This window comes from Lucilia sericata, unplaced genomic scaffold (genome assembly GCF_015586225.1).
Source record: "Lucilia sericata isolate MDLA Ls3-8-SP2 unplaced genomic scaffold, ASM1558622v1 Contig001556F_arrow, whole genome shotgun sequence".
In the NCBI taxonomy this organism is placed as follows: Eukaryota; Metazoa; Arthropoda; class Insecta; order Diptera; family Calliphoridae; genus Lucilia; species Lucilia sericata.
The window spans coordinates 58,275-76,628 of NW_023995479.1; the positions used below are offsets into that span (position 1 = coordinate 58,275).

At 30.7% G+C, this 18,354-nt stretch overlaps 1 protein-coding gene across 1 annotated transcript in view; it reads right to left on the bottom strand.

The window, feature by feature from the left end:
• LOC119611897 (CUGBP Elav-like family member 2) overlaps positions 1 to 8,006 on the bottom strand; it is a 34,057-nt gene extending 26,051 nt beyond the window's left edge. The window contains exons 1-2 of the mRNA XM_037967605.1: positions 7,825 to 8,006; positions 1,621 to 2,161 (exon numbers count right to left, since the gene is read on the bottom strand). Of these exons, the coding sequence (XP_037823533.1) occupies positions 1,621 to 2,161; positions 7,825 to 7,983 (700 nt within the window). The 5' untranslated portion in view covers positions 7,984 to 8,006. The remainder of the gene's footprint in view (positions 1 to 1,620; positions 2,162 to 7,824) is intronic.
• Between the last annotated feature and the right edge of the window lie 10,348 nt (positions 8,007 to 18,354).

The window sequence follows — 18,354 nt, forward strand, 5'->3', positions numbered from 1 at the left end:
TAACATGACAAAAACTTTTAGAATTTAGCAAAAAAAAAAAATAAAAAAACGAAAGCTTTTCCAGAATAAGTTCTTTGAAAGACTTCGTCAAAGCTTTTTTAAATAATAATCACTGATTTGTCAAAATGTACAGCTTTTTCCAAGAAAAAAGTCTAAAATTTTAATGAGATAAAGTTTTTCATAAAAAAAATTCTTTGAGAGATTTCGTGAAGGCATTCTTTCAATAATAAAGCTTAATTTTTGTCAATATTATAAGCAATAGAAAACCTTAGATTCAGTTGAAAATTAAAGCTTTTCCAGAAGGAAATGTGTTCTGTGCGAGAATTATTGAAATAAAAAAGCTTTACGAAAAGAGATTTCGTAAAAGCTTGCTTGAATGATAAACCTAAAAGAAGAAAAAACCTTTGATACAATCGAAAATGAAAGCTTTTGCAGAAGGATATATGTTTTGTGAGAGGATTTTGAAATAAAAGAGCAATTCCGAATGAAAAGAGTTCCAGTTTTAATCGGTAAAAGCTTGTGGAAGCTTTTCCTTAACAAAAATGTCCAAATGTAAAGCGTTTTCAAGAGAAAGAGCTCCCAGTTTTAAAGATAAAATTCTTGTGAATTTAGTTGAAAACGAAAGCTTTTTCAAAAAAAAAAAAAAAAAAAAAAAAAAAAATAAAAGAAATATGGTAGAAGCGTGAAAGCTATTTCCAATAATAATGATTAATTTTGCCAAATAGCTTTAAGCTTTGATCAGTAAAGGCTTGTGGATTTAATGGAAAGCGAAAGCTTTTACAGAAATATATTGTTCTGTAAGATAATTCTTTAAAGCTTTTTTTGAATACAATGGCTTAATCTTATGCTTTTTCTTAGAAAGAAGTACTAACTTTTAATCAGAAAAAGTTTATAGTTTTAGTGAAAAACAAAAGCTCAGAGGGTAGAACTTGTGTTATAGGTTTCTTAAAACTGAAAGCTTTATTCAAAGTAAAATATGTATTTCAATAAGAAAACATTTTTTTCAGAGAGAATATTGAAAAAAATCTAAAGCTTTCGATATTACACTAAAAACCGATTTTTAACTAAAAAACTATTTTTATAAAAAAGCTATTTTTACTAAAAAAAAAAACAATTTTTACTAAAACGACCGATTTTCCACTAAAAATCGGAAATTTCATTACAAATAAATTGGATAAAAGTTTATCTTTATAAAGGACATAAAGGATATTTTGAAAATAACCAAAAATGAAGTAAACGAGTACCCATTAAAATTACAGCACTAATAAAAATTTTGGAAACAAAAAAAATATATAACAAAACAAACAACTAAAAACACGCTCTAATTACACTAAGAATAATGAAAATTATAATGATTTTTATTTTGGCAGTTGGTTTGTAATGAAAACAGGATAACAAAATAGGAGTTGGGGAAAAGGAAAAACACAATTTTGTAGAAAAAAAAGTATTCAAATAAACGAAATCAATGAGAAAAAGGAATTTTTATATGGCCTAATCCATATAAATAAAATAAATAAATATTTTTTTTTAATAATAAAAAAAATAAAATTAAATAATGTTTGTTTGAACAAACTCCTCAACATACTGACTACGTTGTGTATAAATTATTGCAACACTCACCTTGTAGATAATGTGCCGGTTGTAAGCCAAAAGCTTGCAGTTGTTGGAATATTTGCATTTGGGCTGCGGCGGCCGCTGCTGCCGAATTGGATAACATGCCATCGGCTGTGGTTAAATACGGTGAAGTTTGCTGATGTGTCGTACTGGCAGCGGTTACCAACATTGTTGGTGTTACAGCCGATAGACTGGCAGCCGATGTGGGTATAATGCCAGCTGTAGCACCCGTTGCGGTCGGTAGAGTTGGTGGTGGGGCAGCGATGGCGGCATGCAGAGCAGCCATGGTGGGATTTGTACGTGTTGTGGCGGCTACAGGTGTTGGCACTAGGGCATTGGTAGGACTTAAGGCGTTGGCCGCTGAGGGAGGTGCTGCTAAAGCGCCAATGACTGTTGTCTGGGCTGGTGGTGTTGTCAGCGTTGTTATGCCACATATGCCCACCTGCAGTTGTTGCAATTTCTTTTGATCCTTTTCCTTTTGTGTATCGGCAAATTTAACAACGAGTGGTGCCGAACAACCCTCCATAGTTTGACTGTGGTGTAGGGCCTAGTGAAAGGAAAGTAAAAATGAATTTATATTAAATTTAATTTAGTAATAAATGTGTTGCTGTTAAAATTAAATAAATGTATACATAATTTTTGGCTAGACTACCACAAAGACTACAACAAATTAGTTGTTGTATGTATCGTTTGCCTCAAACACTCACATTTGTAAGTGTTTGTCTTTATGTATACGTTTTTATCATTTGTTTTGATATTTTCTTTTGCACATTTTGTTCTTCTTTTTTTGCGACAACTGCTGTTGTTGTTGCTGTTATAACAGTTTTGTTTACCGGAAATTTGTAATTTTACTTGTTTCCTGTGCAATCTTACACAACCATTTTGTGGTTGACTATTTCCGCTGCAACCACAAATACCAAAACACTACCCGCCAAGGGATTGCAGCTACTACTTGTTTGTTTGTATGTCCGTTTTTTAGCATTTTCGGAGAATTTCTTGTTTAAGTTTTCATTTGCTGTTTCAATATGTGTTTCAGTGTCCTTGTTATTGTTTTATGAGATAAGTTTAGGAAACATATAAGGAAAAAGGTCTTTAATGCATATTTCAGAAGCAGTAATTTTCATTATATTAATGTATTTATAAATACAAATAAAGTGTTTAAATATAAAAGGGTTAAAATCCCTAAGGAAACAAATCTGTACTATAGTACAAAGATTTTAACTTGATCTTTTTATATTAAAAAGAGTCAAAATGTTTCTACTACATAATTTGCCTACCAGAGACACAACATTGTCCATATTGAAAAACCCATAACGTTTAAATTGCATAAACTTAACCAATTAGTTTTCCTGTTGAATTCTCCATTATAACAAAATCTCAATTTGCATAATTTAAATTCTCAATTTTCCTTAAAGACCTCTTTAAAATCGTTGACGATAACGTGTCTAATAAATGTGACAACACCAGTGATTAAAATTACTAATATATTAGTAACCAAAATGCATATTTTCTCCTATGCATACGTATGTAATATTAAAATATAAATATATTTTATGAATATAATATATTTAATTGCTCCCATTCGAAATATTTCTAGTATTTTTGCTAAAAATATTTACCCATACAAACTATTGCATATTACAGCTTACAGACAAATATAAAATGTTTTCACATACAATATATTACGCAGCAACTCGCTAACATATTTATAATACCCACATATATTTCATATGGCTTGCCTATAATATTAAAATATTTTCCTACACAAATTATTCGCAGTCAACAATATTGAAGCCATGCGAGCAGTAATATAGGAACATGAAATGTACGCAAGCAGAGCATATATGTGCCGACGAAAACACGAAACAAAACGATAGTCGCGACTATCAGGTTACAATATTTTTACTATCAAACTTAAATATTATTTACTATAGGAAATGACTTATGGTCTAAAATTTAACATTTCATGTTGAACTTGAAAAATTATAAAATGTGAAAAATGTATGCAAGATATAACCAAATTTTATTTAGAAAATAATTGAAAACGTTTATATCTATGTATGTTTTATGTATATTATGGGAAAAATGTATGCATGAAATAACCAAATTTTAATTAGAAAATTTTTGAATTGAATTATTGAATGTATGTATTTATTAAATTTATGTTTAATTTTTATGTGGAGTATTAAAATGTATGTATTTGTATTGATTGTAATATAATTAGAAAAAAATTATATAAATACTTAGAGGATCATATGAATGTAAAAATATATTCAAATATGCAACACCATTTATATCTGGTTTTGTATATACATATGTATGTATGTAAGTATGTGTGAAACAATAACAAAAAACACATTCGTCATAAAAATGACCTGTAACAGCACTTTTCTTTCCTACTTTTCACGCACATTCCATAACGGTGGATTACGATAGGTCATTTTTTCCCTGAATTGGTGGAGGGAAGAAGATATGTACGTGTGATGCAAAAATACATTCGTCATAAAAATGACCTGTAGTAGAAATTCTCTTTCCTACTTTATCATTTTACGCACATTCCTTAACGATGGTTTACGCAAGATGCTTTTTTTTGCTTTACTTGAATTTGTGGTGGGGAGAAGAGGAAAGAAATATCATTATTATTTAGTCTCTCTCATGCAAATTCAAAAGGTTGGCAATGGCATATGCAAATTTATTAACACCTATATATTTTTTTCTTCGCGCCTGTTCATTCATTATTGTAAGATAATTGAGTGTATGTAATAATAATTTATAGAAATGTGACACATGCATATGAAAAACATACTTGTATATGTATGTAATACACTCATACATTTTTGTTGTTTTAACCTTTCACAATGTAAAATTACAAAAACAACTTTTTATGTTTTTATGTCCCCTCTTAATTTTTTGCCATCCTGTTACAAATTTCTAAAATACCTATAATTTCCTTCATTATTGATCATTTCATAGACACTACTAATGCATTACTACCTGTTTACAAACTTATTGTCATCCTGTTACAAACAATATGTTTAAATATAGCCTGTAAAAACAATTTTTTACATATATATGTACATATTTGAATATATTTTTACATTCATATGATCCTCTAAGTATTTATATAATTTTTTTCTAATTATATTACAATCAATACAAATACATACATTTTAATACTCCACATAAAAATTAAACATAAATTTAATAAATACATACATTCAATAATTCAATTCAAAAATTTTCTAATTAAAATTTGGTTATTTCATGCATACATTTTTCCCATAATATACATAAAACATACATAGATATAAACGTTTTCAATTATTTTCTAAATAAAATTTGGTTATATCTTGCATACATTTTTCACATTTTATAATTTTTCAAGTTCAACATGAAATGTTAAATTTTAGACCATAAGTCATTTCCTATAGTAAATAATATTTAAGTTTGATAGTAAAAATATTGTAACCTGATAGTCGCGACTATCGTTTTGTTTCGTGTTTTCGTCGGCACATATATGCTCTGCTTGCGTACATTTCATGTTCGTATATTACTGCTCGCATGGCTTCAATATTGTTGACTGCGAATAATTTGTGTAGGAAAATATTTTAATATTATAGGCAAGCCATATGAAATATATGTGGGTATTATAAATATGTTAGCGAGTTGCTGCGTAATATATTGTAAGTGAAATCATTTTATATTTGTCTGTAAGCTGTAATATGCAATAGTTTGTATGGGTAAATATTTTTAGCAAAAATACTAGAAATATTTTGAACAGAACCATTTTTTAAATATGCATATTTTTAAATATGAGGTAAATGCATATTTATTGCAAAGTCAAAAATAAAAATATAAAAGCATCTACTAATATTTAAACTCTGGACAACACAATAATCTTTCGAATTTACTTTGGCATTAAAAATAAGCTCAAAAAAAAGTTGAAAAAAATAATAAAAAGAACTAACTGTACAGTCAGCACAGATGAATCTTGGAAGCCCATTTAGAAACATGACAGTTTTACGTAATTTGTAATGAATTACTTACTTAGTATGAAAGCTTCATTTCTAGTTTAAGTTCAGTTCTAGGTTAGTTCTAGTTCAGTTTTAGTTCAGTTCTAGTTCAGTTCTAGTTCAGTTCTAGTTCAGTTCTAGTTCAGTTCTAGTTCAGTTTCTAGTTCAGTCTCTAGTTCAGTTCTAGTTCAGTTCTAGTTCAGTTCTAGTTCAGTTCTAGTTCAGTTCTAGTTCAGTTCTAGTTCAGTTCTAGTTCAGTTCTAGTTCAGTTCTAGTTCAGTTCTAGTTCAGTTCTAGTTCAGTTCTAGTTCAGTTCTAGTTCAGTTCTAGTTCAGTTCTAGTTCAGTTCTAGTTCAGTTCTAGTTCTAGTTCAGTTCTAGTTCAGTTCTAGTTCAGTTCTAGTTCAGTTCTAGTTCAGTTCTAGTTCAGTTCTAGTTCAGTTCTAATTCAGTTCTAGTTCAGTTCTAGTTCAGTTCTAGTTCAGTTCTAGTTCAGTTCTAGTTCAGTTCTAGTTCAGTTCTAGTCCAGTTCTAGTTCAGTTCTAGGTCAGTTCTAGTTCAGTTCTAGTTCAGTTCTAGTTCAGTTCTAGTTCAGTTCTAGTTCAGTTCTAGTTCAGTTCTAGTTCAGTTCTAGTTCAGTTCTAGTTCAGTTCTAGTTCAGTTCTAGTTCAGTTCTAGTTCAGTTCTAGTTCAGTTCTAGTTCAGTTCTAGTTCAGTTCTAGTTCAGTTCTAGTTCAGTTCTAGTTCAGTTCTAGTTCAGTTCTAGTTCAGTTCTAATTCAGTTCTAGTTCAGTTCTAGTTCAGTTCTAGTTCAGTTCTAGTTCAGTTCTAGTTCAGTTCTAGTTCAGTTCTAGTTCAGTTCTAGTTCAGTTCTAGTTCAGTTCTAGTTCAGTTCTAGTTCAGTTCTAGTTCAGTTCTAGTTCAGTTCTAGTTCAGTTCTAGTTCAGTTCTAGTTCAGTTCTAGTTCAGTTCTAGTTCAGTTCTAGTTCAGTTCTAGTTCAGTTCTAGTTCAGTTCTAATTCAGTTCTAGTTCAGTTCTAGTTCAGTTCTAGTTCAGTTCTAGTTCAGTTCTAGTTCAGTTCTAGTTCAGTTCTAGTCCAGTTCTAGTTCAGTTCTAGTTCAGTTCTAGTTCAGTTCTAGTTCAGTTCTAGTTCAGTTCTAGTTCAGTTCTAGTTCAGTTCTAGTTCAGTTCTAGTTCAGTTCTAGTTCAGTTTTAGTTCAGTTCTAGTTCAGTTCTAGTTCAGTTCTAGTTCAGTTCTAGTTCAGTTCTAGTTCATTTCTAGTTCAGTTCTAGTTAAGTTGTAGTTAAGTTGTAGTTCAGTTTTAGTTCTGCGCTAGTTCATAAGGAATCGAATTTATTTAAATTTGTGCTAGAGATCTGTCTAGGTCTATTGCCAAATGTTACAAACAATATGACTATGTTATGTATGCTTTCAGAATATATAGTTCATACTAGTCCATTTTAGATGAAAACTTAAATGTGTGAGTCATAAACTCTAAATGCAATGTGACTATAAAACAAATGGCTCACAATTTGCAGCAAAACGACGAAATACAATAAAAATTGCAAAGCAATAAGACAAAAAACTACTAAAAGAAAGACGTAGTGAAAAAGTAGGCAATAAATTTTGCATACAAGCCAGAAATTTTTAACACATACATAAACGAAAACAACTGCATGAGAATAAACGAGGCCAGACTAAAAATGTTTTCTTAAAATTTTAAGTAATTTTAGGGTTTAGATAAATTTTGGAATTATTTAATATTTCTACAAAAATCCTATAGATTTGGAGATGTATGTATATCAATCCACATTTGAGGTGCCAAATCTTGGATATATGTATGAATTATTCAGAAATTCGATTGAAACGTTTTTTTGTTTCCAAGAACTTATAATAGATTGAACTATTTCAGTATCAGCTCTTACATTTCAAAAGAACTTTTAGGTTTAAATCCATAAACAGTTTTATTACTATATATCTACGTAGATTATATAAAAATTTGCATGCCTTGCACACACACCCATACAAATTGCTGTGAAAATGACTGGTAATAATCATGTATGAAAAATAAAATCACGTTTAACTAAATAACGTGAGTAATTTTTAGAAAATTTCACAAAATTATAACCATAAAACTATAAAGTTTAAACTTATATTTTTAAAAAGTGTCAGTCTTTAAAACGAATTTTTACTTACTTTAATGGCACCGATGGCATGTTGTTTAGTATCGAATGTAACGAAAGCACAACCTTTACTTTGACCATTTTGATCCCTCAAAACCGTGCACTCCTCGATGGTGCCATGACCGGCAAACAATTGTCGGACATCAGCTTCATTATACTTCTTATTTAACATGCCAACGAAAAGTTTACGCTCTGTAAATAGAAAAAGGAAGAAAATTTTTGGTATAAATAGAAGAATTAAATTTTTTTTAACTAATGAATGTAAATACACAATTTATTTCTTTCTGTATACATTAATCATAAGAAATCGTAGTTAATTTAAATAAATGTTTAACTACAGCATCACTAATACAGAGTTTAACTTCAGAAAAAAAAAACTTTTTATTTTACAATTTAAGTAGGAGAACAAACATCAATTCTTTGGCAAACAAATAATAATAAAAAAATCCTGTGTACTGTGAAAAAAATAAAAATGTATAAAAATTGTTGCAAATTTGCAAAAATGTTTACAATTGTTACAAATGTATAGTAAAGTATAAAACTTCTCATTTACATTAACTATCCACCTTGAATGAATAAAAGAAAACAAGGGTTATAATCGGCTGTGGCGAATCTTATATTCCCTTTACCATAGTGTGTTAAAAAAGTATTTTATTTTGTAAAAAAAAAATTGTATAAACAATTTTCTTCAAAATTTTTTTTAAATAAAATTTTTCAAAAATCAGTCTATAGACTGGACTATAGACTAGACTATAGACTGGACTATATACTAGACTATAGACTAAACTATGGACTAGACTATAGACTAGACTATGGACTAGACTATTGACTAGACTATTGACTACACTATTGACTATAGTTACTATAGACTAGACTATGGACTAGACTATGGACTAGACTATAGACTAGACTATAGATTAGACTATAGACTAGACTATAGACTTGACTATAGACTAGACTAGACTATAGACTAGACTAGACTAGACTAGACTAGACTAGACTAGACTAGACTAGACTATAGACTATAGACTATGGACTATAGACTAGACTAGACTAGACTAGACTATAGACTAGACTATAGACTAGACTATAGACTAGACTATAGACTAGACTATAGACTAGACTAGACTATAGACTAGACTAGACTAGACTAGACTATAGACTAGACTAGACTAGACTAGACTAGACTATAGACTAGACTAGACTATAGACTAGACTAGACTAGACTAGACTAGACTAGACTAGACTAGACTAGACTAGACTAGACTAGACTATAGACTATAGACTATAGACTATAGACTATAGACTAGACATGGACTATAGACTAGACTAGACTAGACTAGACTATAGACTAGACTATAGACTAGACTATAGACTAGACTATAGACTAGACTATAGACTAGACTATAGACTAGACTATAGACTAGCTAGACTATACTAGACTAGACTATAGACTAGACTAGACTAGACTAGACTATAGACTAGACTATAGACTAGACTATAGACTAGACTATAGACTAGACTAGACTAGACTATAGACTAGACTATAGACTAGACTATAGACTAGACTATAGACTAGACTATAGACTAGACTATAGACTAGACTATAGACTAGACTATAGACTAGACTATAGACTAGACTATAGACTAGACTATAGACTAGACTATAGACTAGACTATAGACTAGACTATAGACTAGACTATAGACTAGACTATAGACTAGACTATAGACTAGACTATAGACTAGACTATAGACTAGACTATAGACTAGACTATAGACTAGACTATAGACTAGACTATAGACTAGACTATAGACTAGACTATAGACTAGACTATAGACTAGACTATAGACTAGACTAGACTAGACTAGACTAGACTAGACTAGACTAGACTAGACTAGACTAGACTAAACTAGACTATAGACTAGACTAGACTATAGACTAGACTAGACTATAGACTAGACTAGACTATAGACTAGACTAGACTATAGACTTAGACTATAGACTAGACTATAGACTAGACTATAGACTAGACTATAGAATAGACTATAGACTAGACTATAGACTAGACTATAGACTAGACTATAGACTAGACTATAGACTAGACTACAGACTAGACTATAGACTAGACTATAGACTAGACTATAGACTAGACTATAGACTAGACTATAGACTAGACTATAGACTAGACTATAGACTAGACTATAGACTAGACTATAGACTAGACTATAGACTAGACTATAGACTAGACTATAGACTAGACTATAGACTAGACTATAGACTAGACTATAGACTAGACTATAGACTAGACTATAGACTAGACTATAGACTAGACTATAGACAAGACTATAGACTAGACTATAGACTAGACTATAGACTAGACTATAGACTAGACTATAGACTAGACTATAGACTAGACTATAGACTAGACTATAGACTAGACTACAGACTAGACTATAGACTAGACTATAGACTAGACTATAGACTAGACTATAGACTAGACTATAGACTAGACTATAGACTAGACTATAGACTAGACTATAGACTAGACTATAGACTAGACTATAGACTAGACTATAGACTAGACTATAGACTAGACTATAGACTAGACTATAGACTAGACTATAGACTAGACTATAGACTAGACTATAGACTAGACTATAGACTAGACTATAGACTAGACTATAGACTAGACTATAGACTAGACTATAGACTAGACTAGACTATAGACTAGACTATAGACTAGACTATAGACTAGACTATAGACTAGACTATAGACTAGACTAGACTATAGACTAGACTATAGACTAGACTATAGACTAGACTATAGACTAGACTATAGACTAGACTATAGACTAGACTATAGACTAGACTATAGACTAGACTATAGACTAGATAGACTAGACTATAGACTAGACTATAGACTAGACTATAGACTAGACTATAGACTAGACTATAGACTAGACTATAGACTAGACTATAGACTAGACTATAGACTAGACTATAGACTAGACTATAGACTAGACTATAGACTAGACTATAGACTAAACTATAGAAGACTATAGACTAGACTATAGACTAGACTATAGACTAGACTATAGACTAGACTATAGACTAGACTATAGACTAGACTATAGACTAGACTATAGACTAGACTATAGACTAGACTATAGACTAGACTATAGACTAGACTATAGACTAGACTAGACTAGACTATAGACTAGACTATAGACTAGACTATAGACTAGACTATAGACTAGACTATAGACTAGACTATAGACTAGACTATAGACTAGACTATAGACTAGACTATAGACTAGACTATAGACTAGACTATAGACTAGACTATAGACTAGACTATAGACTAGACTATAGACTAGACTATAGACTAGACTATAGACTAGACTATAGACTAGACTATAGACTAGACTATAGACTAGACTATAGACTAGACTATAGACTAGACTATAGACTAGACTATAGACTAGACTATAGACTAGACTATAGACTAGACTATAGACTAGACTATAGACTAGACTATAGACTAGACTATAGACTAGACTATAGACTAGACTATAGACTGACTATAGCTAGGACTATAGACTAGACTATAGACTAGACTATAGACTAGACTATAGACTAGACTATAGACTAGACTATAGACTAGACTATAGACTAGACTATAGACTAGACTATAGACTAGACTATAGACTAGACTATAGACTAGACTATAGACTAGACTATAGACTAGACTATAGACTCAGACTATAGACTAGACTATAGACTAGACTATAGACTAGACTATAGACTAGACTATAGACTAGACTATAGACTAGACTATAGACTAGACTATAGACTCGTCTTTAGTACTTTTTAGAATAGACTACAGACTAGACTATGGTCTATTCTGAAAAGTACTAAAGTACTAAATTTTTAATGCCTGTTGTGGACATTACAAACGAAATGACAAACTTATGTATACCCTTTTCACGATGGTAATAGGGAAAAAATAGTAGACCAATAGTTATAAAAGGGTGTATAAGTAGGTGGTGAATTAAGTAAGCTATATTTAATCGACGATTTTGGCTTCTAACGTAGGCTATCGCTAGTTGAATTCATAGTTTTCCACGCATTGCAAGTTATATTGAATTACATTGTAAAATGCTATATTCTTACGACTCATTTATTCGAAATTCTCGCTTTCATATTCTCAATTATAAGCAAAATTAAGGTATTCGCTATTTAGCTTGCAATGAGAGTATCTTAAAGAAGTTTAAAAGTCCTTTAAAGATTTGATTAGATTCTGGAAATATTCCTTTATAACTTCTTTGTGAAAAACCCTGTCCCTCATTTTAATACTACCCTCACACATACACACACATAGACAAATCCATAAACTGCAACAACATTTTAACCACCTCATTCATCTACAAATCCAAACAATTTATGATGGAAGTTTTTCTCTACGTGCAAATGTATGCTATGGGCAGACAGACGTATGAATCTTTATGTGTATTTGTATGTATTTGGTAACTGGCTGTTCATTATTCCGATGAAAAAGGAAAAAAAATTACACAAAACTGACTTTTTCATTGAGATGATGAAAACAGTAGCGGGGGGCTGGTGAAAGGATATGAAAATGTCATTAATTGTGACAAATTTGATTGGAACAGAGAATAGTTAGAAATAACTTGAAACAATAATTGAAACTTAGAGATTTATCCTTAAATTATAGGACGCATATGTAAAAAATTTTATTAAAATTTTATTAATTAGTTTGATTGAAGAATTTTAAGGAAAGACGGACGGATGCACGGACATCCGTCCATCAAGCATCACTTATTAAGGAAACAGTTTGTTATACACGAAATCATTTATTTCTCTTTGGATGCCTAAAATTATTGGGCGTAATCCATTTTATGGCCCCTTCTTTAATTGCCATAACACCTACGTTTCTCCATTCATTTGTCTGTTTTCTTGATTTTAAAATGACTGACTGACGGATTACCATATATTGCCACTACATACAATTTGAAAGCTGAACGCTCATTTTTTTCTCCAATTTGTTTTCATACCACTTTATATTATTCTTGGTTTTTTTTACTATAAAACAGTTGTAGCTGTAGTAGTAGTTTGTAGCAACTTCTGTTTATGTATAATTTTTTTTTTGCACATTTGTATGCCCATCATCTTCCACTCAGTGAACAGTAAGCAAATAGTTTCATACAAAACATACATACATATACATATACCTATGTTGTTGTATTAAAAATGTAAAAGTGTATTTAATATATTTGTTGCTGGCGGAAAAGTGCATGCAAGCAACATCATCATCATCATCAGAAGCATCTATAACATACAAACAAAATGTTGCAGTGAAATGAGCGTAATAAAAGCAGTATTAAAAAGTTTGTTTAACAACAATCATAACAATAATATGGCAACAGAAACAGTAACAAAATACACAAAACAAAACTCTATAATATCCACTACAAGTTGTGGCACTACCAATAATGTTAATTTAACGTTCCCCTATACATACACATAAAAAGAGAGAAAAGTAGCGTAAAGTTAAACTCATACAATAACTTTCCTACCTAAACTTGCAACATTTTATTAACATCTATAATTTGTATTTTAGCTTGAAGTATGTGAGTGTGTATGTATGTGAGGCATGTATGTATGTTAATTTAATAGTTTAGGTTTATAGGTATAGGTGTTTGTTTTTAATTTTAGTTAATGTTGAGTTACCTATATACATAAGTAGTTAAGTTTTCTGCCACAACATTTTTTATCCATTTTATATTTATTTAACTGGTATAATGAAAACAACAACAAAAATGTTGTGTTTTTATATTGTTTTATTTAAAAAAAATCATAATTATAATTATAATTATGTTTGTACATAATATTTTCATTGTTTTTGCAATTTACATGTAGCCAAACGGAAATCATAGTTTTGTAAGCTTGCCATTGGTAAAAATGTTTGCATATTTTGAGGGAGTTTTAGCACAAGAGGAATTTTATAGATGGCCATAAAATTTAAACAGATTTTGAAAAGGTATTAAGAGAATTATATATTCTAGTTCAGTTCTAGCTCAGTTCTAGTTCAGTTCCAGTTCAGTTCTAGTTCAGTTCTAGTTCAGTTCTAGTTCAGTTCTAGTTCAGTTCTAGTTCAGTTCTAGTTCAGTTCTAGTTCAGTTCTAGTTCAGTTCTAGTTCAGTTCTAGTTCAGTTCTAGTTCAGTTCTAGTTCAGTTCTAGTTCAGTTCTAGTTCAGTTCTAGTTCAGTTCTAGTTCAGTTCTAGTTCAGTTCTAGTTCAGTTCTAGTTCAGTTCTAGTTCAGTTCTAGTTCAGTTCTAGTTCAGTTCTAGTTCAGTTCTAGTTCAGTTCTAGTTCAGTTCTAGTTCAGTTCTAGTTCAGTTCTAGTTCAGTTCTAGTTCAGTTCTAGTTCAGTTCTAGTTCAGTTCTAGTTCAGTTCTAGTTCAGTTCTAGTTCAGTTCTAGTTCAGTTCTAGTTCAGTTCTAGTTCAGTTCTAGTTCAGTTCTAGTTCAGTTCTAGTTCAGTTCTAGTTCAGTTCTAGTTCAGTTCTAGTTCAGTTCTAGTTCAGTTCTAGTTCAGTTCTAGTTCAGTTCTAGTTCAGTTCTAGTTCAGTTCTAGTTCAGTTCTAGTTCAGTTCTAGTTCAGTTCTAGTTCAGTTCTAGTTCAGTTCTAGTTCAGTTCTAGTTCAGTTCTAGTTCAGTTCTAGTTCAGTTCTAGTTCAGTTCTAGTTCAGTTCTAGTTCAGTTCTAGTTCAGTTCTAGTTCAGTTCTAGTTCAGTTCTTCAGTTCTAGTCATTTAGTTCAGTTCTAGTTCAGTTCTAGTTCAGTTCTAGTTCAGTTCTAGTTCAGTTCTAGTTCAGTTCTAGTTCAGTTCTAGTTCAGTTCTAGTTCAGTTCTAGTTCAGTTCTAGTTCAGTTCTAGTTCAGTTCTAGTTCAGTTTCTAGTTCAGTTCTAGTTCTAGTTCAGTTCTAGTTCAGTTCTAGTTCAGTTCTAGTTCAGTTCTAGTCAGTTCTAGTTCAGTTCTAGTTCAGTTCTAGTTCAGTTCAGTTCTAGTTCAGTTCTAGTTCAGTTCTAGTTCAGTTCTAGTTCAGTTCTAGTTCAGTTCTAGTTCAGTTCTAGTTCAGTTCTAGTTCAGTTCTAGTTCAGTTCTAGTTCAGTTTCTAGTTCAGTTCTAGTTCAGTTCTAGTTCAGTTCTAGTTCAGTTCTAGTTCAGTTCTAGTTCAGTTCTAGTTCAGTTCTAGTTCAGTTCTAGTTCAGTTCTAGTTCAGTTCTAGTTCAGTTCTAGTTCAGTTCTAGTTCAGTTCTAGTTCAGTTTAGTTCTTCTAGTTCAGTTCTAGTTCAGTTCTAGTTCAGTTCTAGTTCAGCTCTAGTTCAGTTCTAGTTCAGTTCTAGTTCAGTTCTAGTTCACTTCTAGTTCAGTTCTGTTCTTGTTCAGTTCTAGTTCAGTTCTAGTTCAGTTCTAGTTCAGTTCTAGTTCGGTTCTAGTTCAGTTCTAGTTCAGTTCTAGTTCAGTTCTAGTTCAGTTCTAGTTCAGTTCTGTTCTAGTTCAGTTCTAGTTCAGTTCTAGTTCAGTTCTAGTTCAGTTCTAGTTCAGTTCTAGTTCAGTTCTAGTTCAGTTCTAGTTCAGTTCTAGTTCAGTTCTAGTTCAGTTCTAGTTTATTTATTAGTTTTTTGTTTAAGTTTTATATATATTTTTTTAACAAGTTAGTGAACAATGTTGTCTTAAGTTAAAATCCCTTGATACGTTAAATCCAAACATAAATTGAGAAAAAATTAATAATACAAATGTTTTATTTTTTAATAGTTAAAGCTTATAAGCTGATAATATTGTTATTAAAATACACTCAAACATTTAAACACTTACAGCAAAGTACAAATATTTAAAATAAGATAAAATAAGATTAATTTAATATACACATACATATATAAATATGTACATACATACAAAGTGAATACTAAAATATCATTTTACAAAATATATGTATATTTGGAATTAGAGATTCATATAACATGCTATATATGAGACTGCACTAAGTCTATTTGTATTGTAAGAATATGTTTGTATTAGAATTTCATTTAATATTTGTAATTTTCAGTTTTCTTTATATAAAATGAAATATTATTAGGATGGCACCATTTTAATAAACTCAAAATTGTCATAAAATTTCTACAAAATTTTCTGAGATTCTAAAAAATCTTTAAGAAAGGGACCTCTAAGACATAAGAAGTAACATTTGTATTTGGTTGCAAATAGAGTCCTTTAAGTCCAGTCTAATGTACTTGAAAGGGGAAAATTTATATCGTCGTTACTCCGATCAAAACAGTCATGTAAAAGTTTTCAAAATTTCCAAATCCTAGAAATAAATTTTCATGGTATTAAAAAATCAATAAAAATTTCAAAGTGAATTTGCGAAATTACAAAATAAATGAGTTGTTTTTGCTTTCCTGGAAACCTAATAAAAAACACATAACTGTTTTGGTCGGTGCAGCGACGATATACAAATTACTAAATATACTGTTGCAAATATTCTCATAGCATTTTTGCAAGTACTTTGTATATAGTAAAGTATCCTTGAATATGTGTTCTTAATAGTTTTAGCTTTTTAAATTGTAGATTTTGTAAGTTAAATTAAATCCTGTTAAACAAATAAATAAACATGCATTTATTTCATTTCCCTCTTTTTTAAATATTTTTCAAAATATTTACTATATTTTAATCTGTTTTTAGATATCTTTATAGTAATATTTGTATGATGTTGTTGTTTTTTAGAAGATAAACATACTTATTAACAAGATGTTTTTGCGTAATCACATAAATATTGTAAATAAGTTGTAATGCACAAAATACGAAAATGTACATGTAAAGAAATAAGATTACAGATTTTGTTTCCGGCAAATGACACCTTGATGATGACGTAAGTGTGGGTAATGAAAAGAGTTTTCTAATTCAGCGGTCGTCTTTTCAAAGTAGTACATTGGATCAGAAGAACATTAGTCCTATGTATTATTTTACTCATATACTATGATAGAATAAATTCTAAGTTTTAAGTAATTGCAGAATGTAAGCAAAGATGCTTTATTTCTATAGTTTTAAATATGGTATTTTTATATCCTACACCACTGTAGTGCGAAGGTTATTATGCGTTTGTGCTGATGTTAGTAACACCCAAAAAGTTAGGTCCTAGCCCTACCTTAACGTATACCAATCGCCTCAGAATCACTTTTATGATTAATCTATGTCTGTCCGTCCATCCGTCTGTGTGTCCTGAACTAGAGTGAGTGCACGCAACAGTTCGCGATTTTCAGGATAATGATGTAATTTGGCACATATCTTTCTTTTGATCCCAGAACAAAGCCTATTGAAATCTTTGCTTAACACACATACAACCGTTTAACCCGAATATGGCTTTTGAGATCATAATTATACTGAATGTTCTAGTAAAGGTAAAAAACTATTTTAATGCTTTATTATTAAAAAGTGTACATTTTGTAGGGTACCAAATGGTCGGCAACTTCTTTTAAAATGAATTTATATATATATAAGCAAGTTACTTATATGCAAATACTTATAGATACACATTGAGATACACCAAGAGAAAAAAGGTACTTCGTTTCATGTTACAGCAATTTTAGTTCTACTCCAGTTCTGTTCGAATTCTATTCTAGTTCAGTTCTAGTTCTGTTCTAGTTCTGTTCGAATTCTATTCTAGTTCAGTTCTAGTTCTGTTCTAGTTCTGTTCTAGTTCTGTTCGAATTCTATTCTAGTTCAGTTCTAGTTCTGTTCTAGTTCTGTTCGAATTCTATTCTAGTTCAGTTCTAGTTCTGTTCTAGTTCTGTTCTAGTTCTGTTCTAGTTCTGTTCTAGTTCTGTTCTAGTTCTGTTCTAGTTCTGTTCTAGTTCTGTTCTAGTTCTGTTCTAGTTCTGTTCTAGTTCTGTTCTAGTTCTGTTCTAGTTCTGTTCTAGTTCTGTCTAGTTCTGTTCAGTTCTGTTCTAGTTCTGTTCTAGTTCTGTTCTAGTTCTGTTCTAGTTCTGTTCTAGTTCTGTTCTAGTTCTGTTCTAGTTCTGTTCTAGTCTGTTCTAGTTCTGTTCTAGTTCTGTTCTAGTTCTGTTCTAGTTCTGTTCTAGTTTCTGTTCTAGTTCTGTTCTAGTTCTGTTCTAGTTCTGTTCTAGTTCTGTTCTAGTTCTGTTCTAGTTCTGTTCTAGTTCTGTTCTAGTTCTGTTCTAGTTCTGTTCTAGTTCTGTTCTAGTTCTGTTCTAGTTCTGTTCTAGTTCTGTTCTAGTTCTGTTCTAGTTCTGTTCTAGTTCTGTTCTAGTTCTGTTCTAGTTCTGTTCTAGTTTCTGTTCTAGTTCTTTCTAGTTCTGTTCTAGTTCTGTTCTAGTTCTGTTCTAGTTCTGTTCTAGTTCTGTTCTAGTTCTGTTCTAGTTCTGTTCTAGTTCTGTTCTAGTTCTGTTCTAGTTCTGTTCTAGTTCTGTTCTAGTTCTGTTCTAGTTCTGTTCTAGTTCTG